At 43.2% G+C, this 22,757-nt stretch overlaps 1 protein-coding gene across 1 annotated transcript; it reads right to left on the bottom strand.

The window, feature by feature from the left end:
- Window positions 1-702: 702 nt before the first annotated feature.
- Window positions 703-22,506, bottom strand: LOC140293359 (heparan-sulfate 6-O-sulfotransferase 3-B-like). The gene is made up of 2 exons (XM_072379530.1): window positions 21,589-22,506; window positions 703-1,672 (listed from the first exon to the last, which is right to left on the bottom strand). Exons 1-2 carry the CDS (start codon window positions 22,128-22,130, stop codon window positions 922-924), a joined length of 1,293 nt encoding a protein of 430 aa, XP_072235631.1. The 5' UTR covers window positions 22,131-22,506; the 3' UTR covers window positions 703-921.
- Between the last annotated feature and the right edge of the window lie 251 nt (window positions 22,507-22,757).

Below are 22,757 nucleotides of genomic sequence, written 5' to 3'. Positions count from 1 at the left end.
GTCACGGTCAATTGAACTTTAAATGATCAATTTGGACGAAAAGAGCCCAGTGATCAATGCCCTAATGGTACACATACCAATGATCTGTCACTGTGATGTAAGAGTGCTCAAAGTGGCTCTGGCAGCCTGTCTTTCAAGCCCGCTGCTCTCCTCTTCTCATCGGAGTGTCCGTCTGTGTGTGGATGGGTGAAGAAGTCGGCACACCGTGTGAATATTACAGACTTTTATGGTGAGAAGAGAAAACACGTGCATGTACACATGTGTACCAGAAAGTCCATCAGGTACAAATTAACATCAGTGGATGCTGCATGTTTTTATTGAACACATTTCCTGCGAGAAAATTGCCTCAATCAGTTTGTGACGCTGCAGCCGAATCAGTTAGAAACAGGAAAGCACACTGCAGATTGCCAAGTATGTGCTTTGATACTCTTATGAAGCCAAACACCACAGAGTCACTACAAGATTTCACTGATCAACACAGGCGCTAGATCACAAACATGACACTGAGGATTCTTCGCCAGAAGTCAGTCACCATTTTGACAATGGGCCGTTTTTTTTTCCATCAGATCCCGCAACTTCAAAGAAAAATTTAAGGGACATTTGTCAGTGCTTTGAGAACATTCACAGCACCTGCTAACAAAATAAATAAGTACATTTCACGACTGCAAAAAATAAAGAAAAAAGCCATGATAAAAAATAAAAAAAAAAACAGCAAACAACATAAATACAAAATGTTCATGTCGTCATGACGAATACATCAACTGTAAATATTAAAGACACCATTCGGCAGTCCAACAAAGAGCTATGAGGCTATAAGGGCAGGTGGTTTCGACCGAGTCACATCGGAGGTGGAAATGGAGAAAGTAAAGCACAATAAATCAACCAGCGATCAGTCACTACCGTGTTCTTGCTTTGCTCGCCTCACCACCGCACCACCTGGCTGCTGTAGTCCTCTGTGGTGACTACTTCCTGTAGCGCCTTCACGTCCTCCTCCACTTCCTCCTCGTCTGCTTCCCCTCCTCCCAGTCTCCACAGCTCAGCCAGGTAGGTCCTGTGCAGTCGCTGCCTCTCCTGCCGCCTCCTCAGCCGCTCCTCCTGATGCTGCCTCTGCCGGTTGGACTGGTAGCGCCGCAGGAACAGCTCCTTGGCGTACTCGTACAGCTCCATGTCGAGGGCGTTCAGGCCCTCGATGCGCCACCGCACCTTCTCGCTGATCCCCACGCTGGCGGCGCGCGTGCTGTTGATCTGGGTGAAGGCCCGGATGAAGCGCAGGCCAAACGTCCTCTCGAACAGGTACTGCGTCTTGCGCTGGAACTCCGTCAGGCCAAAGAACGCCATGTTGCGCAAGTTGGCCTTGGCGCTGGCAAGCAGCACGCGACCTCGCTCCAGCTCGCTCATGGAGGACATGTTGTAGCAGCCCACGAGGTTGAGGTCGGCCAGCATGCGGACCTGCCGGTTGTTAGCGAGGTTAGAGGGGCAGTTCATGAAGTCTGCCAGCGGCACGCCCGTCCAATCTTCCCCGTTGTAGCAGGCAGGAAGCTCGTCCTGAGTGGGAGGGCGGCCGTCACACATGTGGAGGGCGGTTTTCCAAGTGGCCCCGCGCTGCACGTGCTTCCACTCACTGAGGTAGCGTGACACAGGATCGCGTAGCATCGTGATATAGTAGAAATTCCTGCAGAGACAGAGAGATTCACAAGATGAGGTGTCAGTAGGCACATCACACCCAGTGGTATGACCATACAGCGCGTCCTCACCACTGCAGAGGGCACTTTAACACGTGCTTTGGCTCGCGAGAGGGCACTTGAGGGCAGTTTAGCACACATTTTGGCTCCCAACAGGGCATTTTAGTATGCGTTGGGCCACAAGGGGGGGACAAACGCCCTCCCCCCAACCCCCCCAACCAAACCAAACTGTGACAACTCGGCTCATGCGTCGATGAAGAACGCAGCTAGCTGCGAGAACTAATGTGAATTGCAGGACACATTGAGGGTCTGAGGGTATCTACGCCTGTCTGAGGGTCGCTTTGCCATCAATCGGAGACGCTGGCTGTGGTAGTCGCAGGCAGCTTCGGCTCGCCTTCGTCCCCCACTAACAGCACACCACTGATCATACCAGGTTCAAAGGATTTTCGGTTTTGTGGCTAAAATGCACAGTTTGGAACCAGCCTCCTCTTATTTCTCTGTAAACCGTGTCAGGTCTTTCTTTCTTATTTCTTTATTCCTACTCAAGGCCACTTTAAAAAATGTCAACAAAGTCCGGCTCCTTGGAAGCAAAAATATAAAGAAAGGAGGGGTGGCTCAAGACTTTTTCCCAGTATTGTATTAAGCACATTTTCAGAAATAGAGAAGCCATTAATCCAATGACTCTCTGAGATATGAAGTTGGAGCAGCTCTAGAGACTCAACTCTTTTCTAAGCTAAATATTAAGCCCCTTTAAGAAGATTAGCTAAGCGTAAAGATGCTGATTACGATTAACAACTGATGCACTACTGAACTCATGAACCCATAATATCAAATTCATGCAACAATTAAGAGCAAAATCGAACAGATATCTAAAAGATTATAACTTCCTGGCCGGGCATGAAGACCCGATGAGCATGTCCAGTTAAAAACTGCACAAGAACCTAAGTGAAATGACCCTCCACCAGTCCCTTATAACAATTTAGGCAACTCCTTGAACTTTCTGTGACTCACGTAGGTTTTTGTCACGTAGGTTATTGACGAAAGTGGCTCTTAATAATTTAAAGCTCGCCTTTATAGGCGTTTCCTTGTCTTTTTAACCTCTGCAACAACAAAAAAAAAGCCAATTTCATTTCAAATGGCCTCAGTTTCTCTGAAGAAACCTGCTCCCTCGACTGAATTCTACACAGGTTGATGAAACCTGTGTGGCGAGTCACCTTTTCAGCAGAGTGAGGGAAGATGAAACTACATATCCCTTTTTTAAAAAAAAAATCATTTTCATATCCTGCTGCAGTTTAAAAAGGAATATGAGTGGGAAGAAATACCGCTCCAAGTACACAGATTCAAGGAAATGATTAGGGTTTGAATGAAAAACATCACTGTGTCTGAGGATGTTAGAGAATAATGACACAGAAACAAACGCAAACCAAGCATGCATGCAATTTAATATCCTGCAAATGTGGAATTATTCTTGCTTCTGTCACACCAATTTGCTCCTTCCCACCTCTCGTAATGACTTTTTCTTTTCTTTTTAAAGCTCCAGCACCTTTCCGGTCTCTGGATTGCTCTGATCTGCCGCTAACTGCGCTTCAAAAAAGCTGCCGTAACCCAGCTGCACAGAAACCTTTCAGCTGACAAACACAGCTTTCTCCCGTATCTGTGGAGCTGGGCGGCGACCGGCGTAACACCGAGGTAGCTGGATGAGAAAGGGGCAGGAGTAATTCAGCGATTTTCGATTTTCTTCTTTTCTTCTGTCCTTCGGAAGGAGAAAAAAAACGGCACCGATGGAGAGGAAATTGAAAATGGTCGCCTCTTGTGCACAGATCAACGTGACCTTACGATCGCACAGCAAACGCATATAAAAGCCTCCAGGAAAAAAAGAAAGAAAAAGGAGAAAAGGTATATTTTATTTCTCTGCTGCCGGCAACAGCTACAAACAGAACCCAGATTCAAGGACATTTTATGGCAATATCCTTCTGGAAGACTGGCTCTTGCAGCCGGTGACAGTAATGGTCCGTTTTTCTACTTCCTTTCTCCTCACATGAAGGTCTCACAGCTTGTTTTAACACATGCTACCCTGATGGCGTGCAGTTGACTTTCTCTCCATGCGGGGAACCCTTGTTGGTCTGAATTTGGCCAAGAGGATAACGGGCCGCTCCAATAGGCTGGATGGGCTCCTAAAATAAGATCCCTTATTCCTTATCTTTGAGGGCTTGTGTGCGACAGCGAGTTTGGACTGCTGGCGTTGAGTAAAGCAGAGCCAAGACGATTACTGGCACATTTCTCCTGATGAAGTGTTTATTTTGGGGCTTTTTTTTCAGTAAAGTTAGAACTCTCCATCTCCAAACCTTTTTCTATTTTCGCTGCTCTGTCTCTCCTGGAGGTGTGCGGTATATTTGGAAATGTATTTTGGCAGTTCCAAACAGTTACAATTTTCAGATTTGAATCATGGACACAAAATAAAACAGGATCAGACCATTAGTGTGTAGGATCTGCTTTACGTTACAAATCTATTACATTTATTCAACTTGAGCACTGCCCTTATGTACATGCACAATTCATGGGGAATGGAGGTATTGACTGCAACACTGTGGACTCAGAGAGTCATTCAAGACAATCCGCCTTCTAACTTCCTCTGTGGAGGACCATCGTACATTGAAGCGTAACTAAATTCGCTCCACAGGTGTTGTTTTTAAGTTACTTGAATGGGAATTTGGTCAGACGATGCTGCGGTTGTAAAATCTGGATTTTATTAGAGCAGAGTGACAGTCTGGAAACACTTTAAGTCACTGAAAGCTGATGCAGGAGCTTAATGGGTTGATTTTCAGTCACAACGTTCAGCAGTTTCATCGGGTATTTAGCTGTATTAATAAATACTTTACTGCTTTTACAAAAAAGATGGAGCATGTGCAGAGCACCTAGGCGTAGTTGAACAGCCATGTGCAGGAGTGATTCAATCCCCGACTGCATTAAATGGTTTCAAAAGCTTAAACTTTGTCAGATTTTGGTCAGATGTGTGCATTCATATTAAGAGATTTTGATCTGTCTGACACACACAAAAAAAAAACTCAGTCCAAATGAGGTGGTGGAAAGAGTCACAGGTTAACATGAAGGTTGAAATGAACTGAACTCTTTAGGGATAAAAAAAAAAAACGTGTTTCTTAAGTTTAATAAATGTACAATTTCTAAAGCTGACGTGTTATCCTTTTTAATAGTTATTAAAGAGCTCTTTTTGGCTAAACTGAGAGGGAAAACCTCCTAAATGGTTGAGTGGGCGGCCATTTAAAGAGGCACAGCTGGCCCAGGTTTGAGTCCCGGCTCGGGCCCTTTGCTGCATGTCATCCCCCTTCTCTATCTACCCTCCTTCACATCAAATTTTCAAATCAAAGGCCAAACTTTGGTGGGATACCTTCTATACCCAATCCTGACACCCTCACCTGTTGCCGTACGTTTACTGATTGCAGACTCTTCCAAAACTATGTTACATGAATAATCTTTTATCTTTTATACTCTGTCCTCATTTTTGACTGTTGCTGGTATCAAATTGTAGTTTATCAAATAAAGGTCCAACCAAATCAAGTTTTTGTTAAGATTTTCGAAAGCTTCCCCAAACCCTCCCCTCTTCTTGAAAAGTCCTTACCCACTAATGATTTTCAGTTAGTTCACATATCCTAATGTCTTCTCTTAATCCACAGCTCGCCTTGTCTTTCTCACAAGTTTGTTGTCCCTTTTCTACCTCACCTACCTTTTCTACTCCAGCTCCTAATTCCCTCATCAGCTCTCTGGTGTATTCAGCCGTCCTTTGGCATGCTTTATGCTCTACTCTTCCATCTTTTTCCTTCATGCGCCCAGTCTCCAAACTTGATTTTTGTCTAATAGTCACAGAAGTGAGTTCTGTTAGCAACAGATTTGTTGTCGGAAGTAAAGCGATCATGAAAGGATGAAATGGTTTTATATTCTTTTGTGGTTGGGCAATATAGATGCAGCTACACTTAGGAAAGATTTGCAATGTTTTTACTTGAATGTGATAAATAAAAATCTGCTGAGTATGATGTAAAAAAAGAATCAACGAAAAGTCAACGATTTCACTTCGCTGCTAAACTGAGAAATTTGATTTAGTGAGGAATTGTGTTCCTGAGTAAAGAGTGCACAGCCAAACAGCCTTAAAAGGGCCACAATTTAGCAATTATAGCCAGACGGTAGATATCAATCAGATATGATATATACTTAAGTGAGTGCAATGATGGTATCACAGCAGAACATACACCCGCAGACAGACACACCACCCAGAGATAATGGCCATCCACAGTGGAAACTAAGTGAATTACCCTGCCATCTTTGCTAGGTTGAAGGGACAGCGCTAGATGGATGGACCCACATGAGCAGCTCACAAAAGAGCCCTTTGTTGTACTGCCATGAAAACAGCTCAGCCTGTCCTCCTCCTGTGCCTATCATCTATCTATACAGCTAACCACAAGACAGCCAAATCAATAAAAGTCCACGCAAAGCTGGCTTTTTGCTTCTGTGCTTTCATCGTGACCTATCGACAAAGAGCGGCAAATGTCAAAGCTCTCCTCTTACTCGTGTCAGGGACAGAGACGGGGTCACACTCAGAAGGTCAACAGTAATTCCTCGTTGGATGCAGGGCTGATGTTTTCTCACGGAGGTAACGCAAAGTGTCACTTTGATCAAGCATGTAACAGCATATATTAAGAAGAAAAAAAAGAAGAAAAATTGGAATTTCATTGTGTTCATTTGAAACCAAATGACTAAAATAGCTATTCGAGGGGGGATCCATTCAGTCAGGAGAATATCAGAACAGAATGCCTCACTAAATTTAGTATTTAGGACTGATGGAAGGAACTAGAGAACCTGGAGTACAAGTACAAGTGCTGAAAAATGTTTAAGTTCGAGTTTTTTTTTTAAATTTAAAGTCACAAGTCCACTAGGAAAAAAAAAAAGAACAAAATATTTATTTGAAGTGTTAGAAGTCATCAGCGTAAACTGACATAAAGCAACATTTGTTCTCCCCTAAGTGCCCTGGCAGGATTCTTAGATGATGAATGTGTTTGTTAGCTAGTTGCTAGCTGGGCAAGTATTGGACAGTTACTTCTTCTTTAGACATTAGCGACATATTTGATCAAACTGAGTGTTCACATTATATGCCAATAGACATTACTCTCAATGATGCCCAAAAAAAGTGTAATTAGAAGAAAAAATTAAAGAAAAAAAAATCAACAACAATAACTGCAGAGAGCTGGACTCTCGCTAGTCACACAGCTAGCTTCTGGGATAGCGTTAGCTAAGCAACATTTTCCCGTTCCTTCTTGGAAAAATCTGTTTTAATGCTTTAGCATCAGAGTAATTGAGTTTGGTGCAATCCCCAACATTACATAACGACAAAAAAGTGACAAAAGCTAACTTGTCTACTTTATCAGAGCAAGTCATTTTCACCTTTGCCACCTCTGACTGGTGAAATCGAATGATTTTATTCGATACAGTAAATTATATTGAAATATAATCTATTAAACTCATCATCAAGTCTCGGTAGTTTAAATGAGTGTCAAAAGTTACATCAAGACCTACTTATATGTTATAAGTCTGGAACAAGTGATAGCCAGCACCGAAAGAGCATTTATTTATTACAACACTTCAAAAATGTCCATTGTTGAGATATCGGATTGACCCGAGTCACAATCAGATGTTTAAAGTGAGATTTGAGCGAATGCACGTGTACGAAAGCTGCTGCTACCTAAGACAAGCAAAATCACTGTCAACACCGAGCTGTTAATGTGAGATCACATGCGATCGTTCCAAAAGCTAAAGTTAAACCAACTTGTCGCATTTTGCTTCCGATCAATCCAATGCCTCGTCAATGCCTCCCTCGCAGCCTGTCACCTTTCTCCTCACAGCAAAGCTGCAAACAATATTGATCGCCCTCTCTCCATCGCTCCCTGATTGTCTCACTCTCTAACTCACCATCAAAAAGCCACAGAGGAAACTCACAGCAGTAGATCGATATCTGCCTTGTTAATTCACTCACTACCATCAAGGACACCATCAGACTGGTGATAAAAGCCTTGATGGAAACTATTTATACCGCTGAAGAGGCGGCCCACACAAAAACTATGCGGATCGACAACAATCTTCTGCATTTCATCCCGTAAGAACTGAAAACACATCACGTTCTTTCTGGTTGGTGCCTTCCTGAAAAACAACTTAAATGCTCAAACTCAAACTTCATCCTATTCCAATGAGCGCCGCAAATGAAGTATAAACTTTCCAAGCCTTTTGTATCAGCTGTGCACAAGTCAAAACTAGGGTTTACAAAGCCAAGGTTTCATAAACTGCAAACCTCAGGTGCCTAAGGTAACCAATTTTACCAAAGGCTCTTAGAAAAATGGCGTTTGGTATACTCAGCAAATTAGAAACACTGAGCCCCGAAGCCCCAACTTTAAGGTTCGATGTAGTCTCAAAAATGCTACTTCCCTACCAACCGTCATGTTTCTGTCAACCAAATCAAAGGCAGAGGTCTTTACAAACCAATACCTGTAGATTGCCCTCATTTTAGACACTCGTGGCAGATGGTTCCAGGTAGGGTCCACTTTTATTGTTTGTCAGTTTAAAAATAGGGAATTCAAGGAGATCCCACTGGGACCGAACAATGCTGATCATAATGCACTCAAGTACCAAAGTTACTTCTCAACCACTGGCTAATACTGTATGCTCCCTGCAAAGCACATGGCACCAGCCTGGATAGCCTACTCTAAGTTTTTATATGGAATATTTAAAAAAAAAGTGTTCTCTTAAACTCACCATCCTCACAGTACCAATCAAGAAAAGTGCAGTTAACAGACCACGTTTAGTTCGTTTAATTCATCTTATCGATATAGCGGCAATTCTCAACAGAAGTCATCTCGGAGACTTGAAACAGAAAGTAAACGAGTTCAGTGTAAGTGCAATTAGATAGAGTCTGATTAAATCCAATAATGTCTCGACTCAATCAAATTACGTCCAGTTTATTGTAATCGTACTCATGCAATGTCGGTTCATTAGAAAGTAGCCTAGCAAAAGAAACCACCCGACTGCATTGAATCTGAAGTTCAATTCAATCCTTTACTTTGAGCCTGGCAGTGGACGACAGTGGGAGGAGAAACTCTCTTTGAACATAAAGAGACTTCCAGCTCAACCATCTTTACTGTCAATAAACACACAAATTGGAATAAATTGGGGTATAATGAATGAAGGCTGAATTGGGTTATCATTTATTTACAATTAACTGGATTACAATCAGATTTAACTGGACTTAGGATAAAAAAAACAAAACATGTTTCTTAAGTTCAATAAATGTACAATTTCTAAAGCGCTGACACCACATAAATAAACCAAAATGAACTGAATCGGTCACTCTCAGCCCAGCTGAACATACTTTGTGGACTGGTTCCTGCCTGTGACCCAGTCCATAGAGTCCCATTATAGCCTGTCAAACTATAACAACCCCAGATACAAACTATTTAAAGTTTTCCATTTTCAAATCTTTTTATCTCACTAATGTTTGGGTTTGTGACGCCTGCGGTGCCTAAAAAAAAGGCTGTTTGTTTTTGTAATTACGATATAAGCTCTCTGGGTCATGAGAGAACCCAAGGAAGGAAGTTTATTTTGTTTTTTACTGTCAAAATCAACTGGTCTTACTTGGTCATAACAGCTTCAATGCTAATATAACTGATATTCTAACAAATAAGACATTGGATTTAAGCTGGAAACTAAATCCAATGTCTGAAAGAGTTAAATAAATGGGCTTGACAATGGAATGAATGAAAGAGGAATGCCAGACGGGGGTAATCCAGTTCCAAACGTGAGAGGGAAGGCCAGCAAGACGACCAGTTAATGCTGCTCAGCTGCATATACACCCAGAAAATCTAATCACATTAGTCTGGAGACCAAGAGGTCAAGTGGGATCCATTTTCACTCATCTGATTCTCTTTCTCGCGCTAATTTAATATTTGTGTGGCAATTACAGACAAAATGATCCAGAAATGCTCAGCGGCTTTACTGACAGAAACAACTACAGCAGCAGTCCACTGTTTTCAGCCTGAATCCATGTGTCAACAGCACACTTTCTCCTCAAAAAACACAACCCAATTGTACGGAGCGTCGGCCGGTGACAGTACCGTTGCTTGACAACTGGTACAGAAACACATATTCACAGGGAGAGTGTGAGGAGAGAGGAAATGAGAGAGGGGACTGGTGCTGCACTGCGATACGCACTGGTCGCAGAAATGAGATGCTATTTCCGGCGATAAACGAAAAGCCCCGGGGATGCTGGTGCAAAGACGAGGGAACCGAGAACTCTCCCAGAGAGACGTGGTGTCCGGGCAAGCGAGGGGTGTGAAGACTGGGGGTGTCTTTGCTGCAAACCGGAGGGGATGGAGCCAACTCACACCTAAATTCAATTATGCTGTGCAAACTGTACAAACAAAAGTACAAACTGATATTTACACAGAGCGTTAAAAACTGGCAAAATCTTCTTGCAGGTACCTTCCTCCCGAGCTCCCGGAGAGCTTTTGGTTATCAAAGATACACCCACGGTGTCGAGGACAGCCCGGCGCTAAACAAGCCCGCGTGTGCAGCTTTATTCGCTTTAGCAACTTAGCCTCAACCTTTGCCTGATATCTTAATCTTTTGTGGCTTTGTGACGTGCCAGCCGCTCCTCCAGGTCAGTGTAGACATGGGAAGTATAAATGGGAGACTGCACTCTGAAAAGGTCACATCTACCCACCCACACTGCCGAGCATGTTTCTGAAAGGCAATCCGCTTTTCTTTTTTTCTTTTTTTTTAAACGTGTGAAGGCTACTTCCATCAATTTGCAGCTTTGAAACATTTTCAATTTTCAACTTCTGTATCTCCTCGGCGTATATCTATTGCTTTCTCTTTTCTCTCACTAAAATAGGGTTGACTCAGTAGTAACAGGAGAAGTGTAATTGCATCATGAGCCGTCTGTTATGCATTCTTCTGAAAGACTGAGAGCATTAAACAGAAAAAGATGAGGCGTTTGGAAATCCGATGGACACGGATCTTTGCCTGCAATGTTTGACACTCAAGCTGTTCTCCTATCCAGTCCACAGGTTTGCGTGTAAATCCGGACGCCTGGATTAACACCCCTCTGCTCCTCCTCCACCCCCCCCCCCCCCTCTGCAGTATAATACAACCTGTCTTAGACTGCCCCTAATCCGCGTAAGAAGTGTGGAGATTACCAAGATCCTCTGAATATCCCTCAGTTCTCACAAGGATGCGAGACACTGCTCGCCGTCCTACAGAGACTACACTTGTAGCTTTGACTTAACACAGTCTCTTTTATTTTATCTGACAATCCACAATGAGCGACCGTCTTCAAACGGGCTTGGAAAAGTGGGATGTATAAGAACGCTGCCGGTTTCCCGGGCCTTTTGACTTTTGTTTCTGTCATTCCAGCGAGGGATTGTTCTGAAAATATTCTACTTCTTAGCTTTGCCTGGAGCTGTACATCCAGCAACTTAAAAGAAAAATAACCGCTCCGGCCTGGATTTTTATGCAGCTGTAAAAAAAAAAAAACAACAAAAAATAAACAAATTCCCCACTGAAACCAACCTAAAAAAAAACAAAGACGTGTTCTTTGAACATATTTAAGCTCCTATATATGGAAGCTCTGTCGCCTTAAGATACATAAAAGTGCAAATCCCTTCATTAACCGCGTTCTTTGATCAATACGAGACAAACCTACTACATACTGTGAGATTTAAATCAGAACTGTGGTGGGTTGATAGATGATAATCAATAAAGTTTAAATCCAACAACCAGAAACAGACATGTAGCTGATTCTAGGTTTAAATTAATCAATTCAAATTCATCTCAAGGACTAAATCATAATAACGCAAGAAAAGGGTGACAAAGACACGATATTCTATCAAATAACACTACAAAAGAAAGCAGAGTCGTGTTTGTTCGCCTGTTTTCTAACTAAAATTACATTTGGTAAGTAGGGATTTCAGCCTTTGATGTTTCTCCTAAATGTCTCCATGCACTTATTTAGCTTTTTTTCTATATTTGTGCACTGGTTGCATGTTTTCGCAACACGACCAACGCCGAGACATGTTCACGTCGACCTCCTTTTGCTGTAATTACTTGTGGGATTTCAAGGGAGTTTTCCCACTCCAACTGTTGAAAGTGTTAAAAGCAGCAGAACAAGGTATCAGAAATCATTATCAGTTAATTAGCGTGTTAACACTCCGGCGAAGGACTGCAATAACAATGAATTTTTCTTCTGTTTAATTATGGAGCGGCTTTGGAGTCATTCGTTTAAATAATGCTGCAGCGCGACAAAGACGTGGAGACAGACAGAAGTGTTCGTTCGTACCATAATCGTACGGTCATGAAATACAGAGCAGGACTCATTTAAAACATGCTCAAGATTCATATGGAAGATCTGTCGGTGCTTTACATCACCAGTGCACCAGTTATCTGGATGAAATGTGGCCCAAAAAAGTCATTTTTAAATAAACGCATGGAGGCGTTTAGTTGAAACGTCAAAGGCGAAAATCCCAACTCACCAAGTAATTTTGGTTACAAAAAAAGGCAAATAAACATGGCTACACTTACTAATGTTGTAATATTTGATAAAAATATGTCTTTATCACCTTTTTTCTTACATTATCGAGACTCAACGCTTTAAATAAACTTGAATCCTTTTACGATATGCCTGTTTCTGGTTTTTGGATTTCAACTTTAAAGGTTATGATCTGACCAGCTTTATTTGTTCATTAGTCCAACCCCTTCTGATTTCTGAGCTTAAGTTAAGATTCAGGCATTCTTCTTTTTATTTTTGGAGTTTGCCTTCTTCAAAAACGCTCAAATCAAAGAGATACGCTGATAGTCGTCACAAGATGCGGCGAAAGGTCCCGTATATGTCTACATATGACCTTCTTTGGGTTATGGTAATCAGAAAAGAAGGATGTTTACACAGCAGAGTCTTAACCAGGATAATATCCGAATGTCGCTGTCCACGTCCAAGCAGCCAGTGTCTTACCTTCAGAAGACAGCGGTCAGAACGCTCTCATTTTGGACAATCAGAGGGTTTATTGACAGAGGGACTTAGCTTAAAGCTTTAAAAGAAATTTTTTTTGGTCATCCAAAACAATTACGTGAACTAAATCTGCAAACACGCTCCATGTTGCCACACGGTTCCGCGGTTAAGGAAATGTCGTGCGTCTTTTAAATTTCAGATTTAATATCCAGTTCACCAAACTGAGAGCGCTCTGGCAGCCGTCTATTGCAGGTGAGACACTAACTACTCATACGTTCAACATACAACCTAACATTAACAAAAAAAACTCATTAATGGCTCTTTTGGTGAAAGAAAACCGTTTGTAACGGTAGAGAATGAATCTGATTGGAAATAAATAATAACTGAGCATAGCTTTCTGCCACAAACCGAACACCAGCCCACGTCAGCTTATTGCTCATCTTATTCTTCCCTATGTCCTCTAGTGGAAACTATTTAATGCACAGCATCTTGTTCATGTTGCGTTAGCCTGCCTACCTTCATGCCTCCTCTATAAACCAGTGTGCAACCCACCTTCGGCCCGCTCTGTTCTGTACTCTGGTGGGTCTTTGCTGCTGCTCTCCCCGCCTCAGGCATTCCACGTCTGATTTTGAAGGGCAAGGAGCTCCCAGAACACAGTCCTACTGCCAAATAAAAACGACTGCAAATGGATGCTGTAATTTCTTTTGACTAAAGTGGCCTGTGGCCCTGGCTGAATTATAGTAAGGCTCTAAATGTCTAAAACATCTTATAAATCATTAAGGATTTTCTGAAATACTTTCATTGGGTTTTTTGCTGAGAGGTACTAACTGGTGGCAACAAACAGCTACCTTAGCTTAGGATCCAGAAGTCGAGATAGACCACGTTAGTGAGTTTAACAGTGTTTTTTTTATTATTAGCTAACTTTAGTATCATCTCAACTTTGTAAAAGAAAACAACTTCAATATCTACCAGTACAGCTAATTTTAGAGAATGTGGGTCAGAGTCATTTTGCTATCAGCAATGACTTTTTAAGGAAATATTTCCTTTTTGCTTGGCTCCCTCTAAAGGGAGTTAAGAGGTCACTCGGCTTCCTGCTGGAGGCCCTTTCTAATCTATTAACTCAACATTTCCCCAGCTACTGCCATTACATACGTCCCGCCATGTAACAGGTGATTTTGTAAAGACGTCATTGGCAAGCTGGCGCTCTAATACAAACCTCCATCCACACCTTTTCTGCACATATCTGGTGCCGTTTGCATGGCAGCATCCGTCACAAATAAGCCAGGGTTGTGTGGGGAGATGGGAAATTGAAATATATATATATATATATATCTGTATAAACTCTAAATATTTGTTATTCCTCTTCAGCCTACATCACAACATCAGACTACATCATTGGATCTCCCCAAAGAATCTGTACATCCACCCTTTCTTCTTAAAATAAAACTCTGCTGTCGGGCTGTACATCTGCTCTTTCCACCCACAAGAAGTGACGGATCAGAACTCATAAGACTACAAAATCAAACTCAGAAATCTACCGAAGCCACGTCTCCGTTCTGTTGTCGAGAAATAGCCCTCAAAGAGGGAGAATGTCACTTCTGGGTCGGGGCTCACCAAGTGTGTGAAATAAAGCACAATACTGTTAATGGCGCCACACGACATGAGCATTTGGCATGATTAAACCAAAGGGGCCGAGCTGAATTCTATTGTTCTTTGTTGTTCAGAAGAAGCAGCAGACGTCAAGCAACACTGGAATTATATTAGTTGGAGCAGAGTTTCGCACTTGAGAGCACATCTGGATGACAGAATGGTGTGTAATAGGGACACGGTGTCACCCACACAGCTTGTTTAAGTGCACCACCGGTCCAGGCAAATGATGATTAAGACTCTAAAACCTGACATAGGCAGCACTCAGTGGGATATTTTTACAACGTGAGATCCAAAAACACCCCAGACAAAACACAGAATACATCTAAAAGCTGAGAAGTATTTGTATTTGATAAGCTTGAAAGCCAAATCCCCTGCTGCAAGTGTTACCTGTAGCCATGGTCTACAAAGCTTTTTATGGATGATGAAAACTTTGTTAATATCTTCAGGTGATTAACTAGATATATAAGAGGGCTTATTTCATTGTCTTGGTTAATCTTAGCTTAGCGGGGTTTTTTTTTTTCGGGGCATTGGTAAAATCCTACCCAGTGAACCCATAAAAGAAAAATTAATAACACATCACATTAGGCATAAGGCCATAAAAGGAAATTAACAGAGACACTGACCGTGCACTCAGTTTTCATCTCAACAGCACATCAATCGGATTTTTTTATACGCCGACAAAGCAGGGTTAGAACTGACGACAGCCGTCGAGCCTTAAAAGGCAAACATGAGCGGTGCGGTTCCATAAATCTGAAATAAAAGTGACGTGGTCAGCACGCCGTGGTGTAGGCTCAACTCAGACCTCGCTCTTGGTCCACGTGGACTTGAAGCCTCACTGGACTTTGGCTTCCCTTACGATTGTGGGACGTCACGTCACCGCTGTGAAAACAGTCCTCCACCTGAACCCCGCACATGCACAGCCATACACATGAATGTCTTTGCGGTGCTGGAGAGACCGACTGCTTCAAATTAAACTTGAGAAAACAAGAGAGCTAATCTCCTACCAACAGCAACATTTAAGCTCAATTGCATGCGTCTGTATGAGCGCCTTGCAGCAGTAAAATCCAGTCTAATCTTTATTTGTCCTGTGTCTTGCTCCTTCGTTTTATCTTATCTCGTCTTCCTAAGTTCCTCCAGTGGCATTGTCTTGGGTCTCTTTGCTGCATCTGCCAATTTTAATTTGTAATGGCATCGATGTCTTTTGTTCTTTACTCCTTTTTTTTTTAATTTGACCTTTTTAATCATGGCAAAAATGTTTTAAATCTAGTTGTTTGTGTGTGATGCGGTGCCATAAAGCAAAGTGCACTAATTGCAGGGTTAGAAACCAAAGTTGTAAACTGTGGTATCTCCTGGGCGCTCTCCTGGGCGCTCTCCTGGGCACTCTTAGTAGCTCCTGGGTGCTTCTGGGCAGTTTCAGGCCTGTGGACGGTGCGTAACAAAAGATTTTGTACTTGAAGCACAGAAATTTAACCTCCAATCCATGCATTAGCCTTGAAAAAGATTTTTATCTTTCGGTTATAGTATGACTCCTGCGCTGGTGTTTGAGAGTCATAAAGTTTTCTCATTTAAAAACACAGTCGAAGTGTTAAAGTGTGGAGGGGATTTTCTGTTCGCGAGCTGACACAATAACGTCTGTGAAATCTGGAGCTGTTCATACGATTTCACTTGAAGGTCACATTTTTGTCAGCCTTCTTGTCACATTGAGTTTTAACGACAACGTGTGGTTGTCAGAAGCCTGAAATAACTTAATGTGTAAGCACATAGCCGGAGCTGAGAGTAAAGGGACAGTTTGAAGCCCAAAGCATTTCGGAACTATCAGTCAAAGTGTCAAAGTATACTACATGCATATGGTCGTTTGGCTCGTTTTAGAGGAGAATCTTAAAGACTGTAATTGTAATTGGTTATTAGGATCAAAAACTAACAGCAAAGCTGTATTTTGAGAATCTTGCATGAATTCTTTTCCTTACGGTTGGATAACTAGACTTAGTCACCTTCTGATCATTTTAAAGCCTTAAGTGCTATCGCCGTCATCTGCAGTAGCCTGAAAGTGCCAAAAGACAAGCTAAAACCACACCGTGTGTGGTTCTGTTGAATGAACAGAGCGATGGCCGGCCTGCCTTTTCGTTGCCCTAATCTGAAATAATGAGGTCAGTAATAAGGTTACACTCTGACTGCTCAGTGTGAGGCCTGCTGCTGAGCTGCAGCGGAGCAGCCCGGCAACCGAAGCAGGTTTGACGTCTGGCCTTACAGCAATTTCGTCGCCCGCTGCGAAGTGAATGCTGTAAGTCCCATGCTGCGAGCAAAGCCTTGCAGGAGCCTTTGGCAATTCGTTCCCCTTTTTAAAAACTACTTGAACTGGCCATGTATTACTCAGTGAGGTTTTACATGTAAGGAGGGAAACTGCTAGACATAATGAGGGGGGGTGGAATGCTTCTGTAAAGGGAGGAGTAAATGGATAAAGGAGGAAAATAGAAACTCAATAGTAGATTAACTACATATCTCTTTATCCAAGTCATTACCATCAGCTTGTCGGTGTGTCTTATTCATACGATTCTAATGATCCATCTTTATAGTTGAGCTTTAGCTAAACTGAAACTCTCCCGTTAGCTGGGGATCGAATCAGGGATCATCCTCTCTCGTTCTCATGCCTTTTCAATAGATTTCTCCTCTGCAAAAAAAAGCAGCACTAAAATCATCATTAGGAATACGAAACATTGCCACCCAACACACCGCAGGTTCGGCCAAGTTTCTGTAATATCGTGCTGCAGTCTATGTATTTGACGGCGTTATTAGTTTCCACACTGGAGGGATGTGTAGGAGAGAGGTGATTTCAAGGTGATTATGAAGTGCAGCTTAAAAGCAGGCAGATGGTGCGTCTGTATCCAGAACAGACCGGCAATACCAGCAACATATAACAAATGTGCAAATATTAATCTTTTCCTGATGAGATCATAAGAAGAAGCCAGGCGAAAGACATTATATTATGGATACTGAGAAAAGACACTACATTACGTGTAGAGGGAAGATTTTTAAGTTCACCTCAATGCAGAAGACAAGTTATTACGTCCAGTGCCATTAAGTCTACTGGTTAGGCCACCTCAGAATCATTAAAAATGGGGTCATGATGACTTCCACTACAAATATTTGTGGTATTTTCTTAGACTTTTTGTTCATCCTTGATAAGATGGATAATTTGACCTTTTTGAACAACAAACAGATGCTGAAACGTTGTTTAATTAGAATGTCTGCGGTCGAAGCACTGATGCTTTCTCAGTTGTGGTCCTGGGTCTGGCTCTCCAGAGCTTGATGGGAGTTACTGAACCATTTACTTGAATCAGGGCTGTGAGAGCAGGGAAAAAATAAATAAAAAAATCGAAGATTGGATAGATGGTATCCCCATGTGGCTGTCTGCGCCAAACTCAACCAAAAAGCAACACATTTTTGAGACTGCCGGCAGGCGGCGACGAAACTCTACACCGAGTACACGTGTGTTTGCAGAGCACCATGTAGAACCATACAGTATACAGCACAGTGGTTCCCCAGGGACTGAAAAATGCTTAATTAGCTGTGCTAACAATGCTATTTTTGATTTAGCATTTAGAAGATATGGATAGGAAAAGGTTAATGGAAACTGTTATAATCAAAGAAACCTCTATTAAGGAGCAAAAAAGTTTGTTCCTTTGCGTTAGTATCCATTTTGAAGAAGACTTCAGGGGAAATGCAAGGTATCCTTAAACTGCACATCAGGGGAAATGTCATCCGCTGTTTCCGATTTGAGCTGGCAAAAAAAAAAATCCTGATACCAACTGTTGTCTTCCCATACATGCCATCATATCCCAGATATTCCTGAGGAAGATCGGTGGATGTCCACCGCAGTTGTTGTTGGGTTTCCCTCCACAAGGTTTATTTTACGTTAGCACAGCTACTTCAATGTATGGGAAGCCAGTGGAGTGAAGGTAAAATGGGGGAAACGTGCTCATGACTTCTTCGACTGAGTTACGATGCAGCCTGTGCTGCCACCATATGATGAGAAGGGAAAACTGGATGAAAGGCCAAGTGGCTGCATGGCACAATGTGTACAAAACTGCCTTTAACTGAGGTGGGGCAGATGCTGTATCAATAGAAATAAAAATGCAACCAAGTGCACCAAAAACATCATAACACAACAAGGTGTTAAAATGACAGTAAAACAGCAATCTCACATCATAAAAACTGAGATGACACACATATGTCCATCGCGTTTTCCTACGCTTTCCATGATCTCAGCTGTGGCCGGCGCTCCTCTTCTTCTGTTCTAATGGAGATTTAGTGCCATGAACTACCTCCATCACGACGACCTATCATCAATAACAGTTAGCTATTATAATGGCTGACAAATATGGTTTGCATTTGTCTGAGTAAAAGCATACGCGTGGCTTTTACCTCTCCCTCCAAACTGCTGGATGCAGCCTGAAGCTAAGTGTGGGTGTCATCTATTCCCTGGATCTTTAATCACCGACTGTCTGCACTCCTATTGCTATAAGTGATTTGTATATCACTTATGCTGTGCAGCACAACACGTGCCTCAGTTGGATATTCTGCGGCAGTCTGACGAGGAAAAACGCTTCGAGTGCTTTATTGCTTCCTCCTTATGATTACGTCTGAACATCAGCTACAGACTACAGCATAAATGGGGATTATGTATATTTGGAAAAAAGCTCTCTTACAGTAAGAACAGGGGGAAAAAGGCGGCTGATGTGCAAATAAATCGAGTGAGGCAAAATGATGTGACGGAACAGTCACTGAACTGCAGCATGACTTCACTTCAATGCAAACACACACACACACACATGCATAGAAAAACTCAGTCTGACTCGCTGTGCTGTCATCAACGTGCCCCTCACAGTCCATCACAGGGGGGGCTGCATCACCCAAAGTGACACGACAAGAGGCTTTCAGGACTGACAGAGCTGCAAAATGAGACCTGGTGACAACGCAGAATGGCTCCGCGGAGTCCTTATTCAGCAGGTTTTTTTTTTTTTCGAAAAAATGACAGGAGGCCTTCACTCAGTCGTTTCGCCTTTTGCCACACAGATAAGTACCGCGTAATGCCTCCCAGATCTTTCCTCTCCAAGGGCCAACGGACAGAGAATCAAGCAGACATTATCCTGTGGGAAATCAGAGCTCTGCGCGACAGATTTATAGTTGCTGTGTGAGTTATGACTCACAGCTCATCCGATTTTGAAATTAGAAGCCGAGTTATGAGTCACGTTGGGTTTTGGCTCAAATTTCAGACCTTCTTCCGAGATAGAGACTGCACAGTTAATTGCAACGGCACAATAAGCGCCCGGTGAACAGATACGGACACTGCTTTGTCCTTGAGGGAGAGACGGCGGATCTTTGGGGAGCTGCACTGACCTCTGACCTCCCAGCAGAGATCAGGTATTTTCTGATGCAGCGATGAGCCACTGAAAGCATCCCTCTGTTAGTCAACACCAACCCGAGTTCATTCGGCACTCATTAGCTCTGTGAAACAAGACTCCTCGCAGGTCATAATGACTGTGGAAATAATTAGCACTCAACTGCTGTAAACCAATGCATAACCCATCTTTAAATGTGGAGCCGACTCATAGCAGCCAGCAAAGTGCCAACGTTAATGAGTACAGATTCTTTTTAAGCATTGACTGGAGTCTTGTTCACTGACTGGTACTGCTGATATGGCCCTGAGGTAACTATTCCAAAGTGTTAAATTAAGTCCGATAACTGCCACTTTGGCTAGTTAATGGATTCGAGGGATTCTTAAAGGATCTTCCCGTCCTCGCCAACCTCTTTTAACGCTCCTGGTAACATATGGAGATTTGCTCGTTGAACCAGCTGCGAGCCAAATTGGATTCAAGCACATAGGCTGCACACCTCAGAGGACCCTGTCCTGCTTAAGTGATTTACTCCCTTAAGCTTAACTTAGCTTGCTCTGTAATTACAGGAAATTGAAAGAGACCTTCAGATCGGAACTCGGCCTGTCTTCTGGTGTCTCTTGGGTAGGCTAGAGTCGACTCGAGCTGCGTTACATGGCAATAACGACATCCTTCTGAAATACTTTATCAGCGATTTTCATGTGGGAAAAGAGCCACAACACTGCTTTTACTCCTTTAACAAGGTCGCTTCATGTTGTTGGGTGTGGTAATCAGTATGATCCCATGTTACTTCAAATCTGAACTCCAAAATGTCTCATAACACATGTACTAATAACTCAGCTCCCCTTCATCCCTTTTCCTTTTCGCTCTGAACAATACTGTGAAAGTCCCTCTTCATTCGAACGATCCAACATCGATTAATTATGGTGTCACTTCTTGACCCCAAGATTTAAAATGCACCACATGGATAAAGAAAATGATGGAAGGATTAAACATTGAGCTAAAGCTGAGCTGTAAGCCCTTCTATTGGTAGCCACGGCGATACGACAGCATCTGTTCCCGCACAATGAGCACAATCGGCAAGCACATTGGAAAAAAAGGAAAAAACACTCAAAGTGGCCTTCTGAAGGTACCCCAAACACCGGCATCGTACCTCTCTCTGAACTCAACTATTTTGAATTTGGGAGCCACAAACTGATTTTTTGATCCCTCATCACTTTTTTACTTCAGTCAGGTTTTCTTTTCATTCACGTGCCCCTGGTTCATGCACGAGACTGCTGGAAATGGAATATCATCTGGCACAATTACTGCTCCAAACACTTGAAAAAGCCCACGTTCCGTGTTAGCTTTGACCCAGGAGTTGGTAGCCATCTGGGAAATTTGGAAGGCAATATTGAGCCTGTTGTCTGCATGTTCCCGACAGTAAGGTTCAAAAGTGAGGGGGGGGGGGGACTCATCCTCATAACTGGGCGTTTAACAGACCCTGATGTGATTTATTGGGAATTAAATCGACTCAGTTGCTCATGAAAGGGTGAATAAAAACATTTTTTAACTACTTTAGAAGGAGGAAACCCAGCTGTGATCACAGAGAATTCACTCAAGTCATTGATCCAATAAGCCTCGCTTCGGTTTTTATTTATTGGTTCCCTGAAACAACATGAGGGTGAAAGACTGAGTGAAGGAGAGTGCGTGGATGACGAATGAATGAGTGAATAAAACCGCCCTCTACATTACTTTTTTTGGCGCAGTACTATTGCTATGAGAGGGCGCGTGCCTGCCCAACCGTGGCGTGCAGGTGACGTCTCACCTTTTGCTTTTCGGGGCACTCTTCTTGTCCCTCTTGTTCATCACCACGGGCACGCAGCTCGTCAGCTCCGTCCAGTCCGCGTGCAGCCCGCAGCTCCAGCCCGTGGAGAACCGGGAGAAGAGCCACGATTCGGCTCTTCCCGGCCGGTGGCAGGTGCATTTCCTCTGGCCGGGCATGCAGTCGCAGGGCTGCTCCAGCTGGATGTTTTTCACCAGGTGCCTCCCGAACGTCGTTCCACCCGTCTTCTGAATGTGGAGGAACACCATCACATCGTCCCCTCGGATGTTGAAGTCGACGTGCCGGTCCAGGTCCCGCTCCGTGAAGTTATATTTGGATGGGATTTTGGAGGAGAAGTCCTCGTCCGCCTCCGGCTCCGTGTAAACCAACTCAAACCCGGACGTGTACTGCTGGAAAAGCCCCTTGTCGTCACTTCTGAAGTAGCAGGTGTTGCTGTCCGCCGGGCACACATATTGGTAGCCAATCATTAAGAAAAGCACCGCAGCGATGGGGATGAGGATGAGTCTGTTGAACTTCTCCTCCATGGTGGGAAAAACTGTAACTCACGCCCGTCGGCACAAACCTTAACGTGATGCCCGAGTCGTTGTCGTCTCTTCTCGGTCACATCCTGCGCGTTCGGCTCCGGTTTGAGGCGCTTCTGTCGTCTGAAGCTGGAGCTGAAGTCCCAACGAGAGCATTTTCCAGCAGCAGGGCAGCTTTGAGTGGCCTCGTCCGACACCACAACACTCCACTTCTTCTAAAACTTGACGCTGTCACTAAAACCCTCGAATATTTTCCAAGTTATTAAGACGCGCGTTTGCCTAAATCTGTAAAAGTGCTGGCAAAACTCTTGGCCAGTGCCGCCTCTCGAGACGCCCGCGCGAAACAACTCATCCCCGCGTTTAGAGCGCTCGAGCTCGGCTGTCCTGCCAATTTGCTGATCGGTATCTGAGCCAAGAGCGCGAGGGACAAGGTAGACAGAATCAATGGTACAGTTTCCGGTAGAGACTTTCAAAATAAGTCTTGTTTTAAAACAAAAAATTGTACATATATTTGCAGTTTAGATTGTAAACATATAGTTTAAATTTGAGGAATATATGTTGTTTATGCACAAGATAAACATGACATTGATTTAGATAAGTTTTTATCTAAAGTGGGTGATGGACACACCA

This window comes from Leuresthes tenuis, unplaced genomic scaffold (genome assembly GCF_036924035.1).
Source record: "Leuresthes tenuis unplaced genomic scaffold, fLeuTen1.0.hap1 SCAF_1, whole genome shotgun sequence".
Taxonomy (NCBI): domain Eukaryota; kingdom Metazoa; phylum Chordata; class Actinopteri; order Atheriniformes; family Atherinopsidae; genus Leuresthes; species Leuresthes tenuis.
Note: the sequence above shows the minus strand (reverse complement) of the source record. Positions and strands in the feature narration are given on the sequence as shown.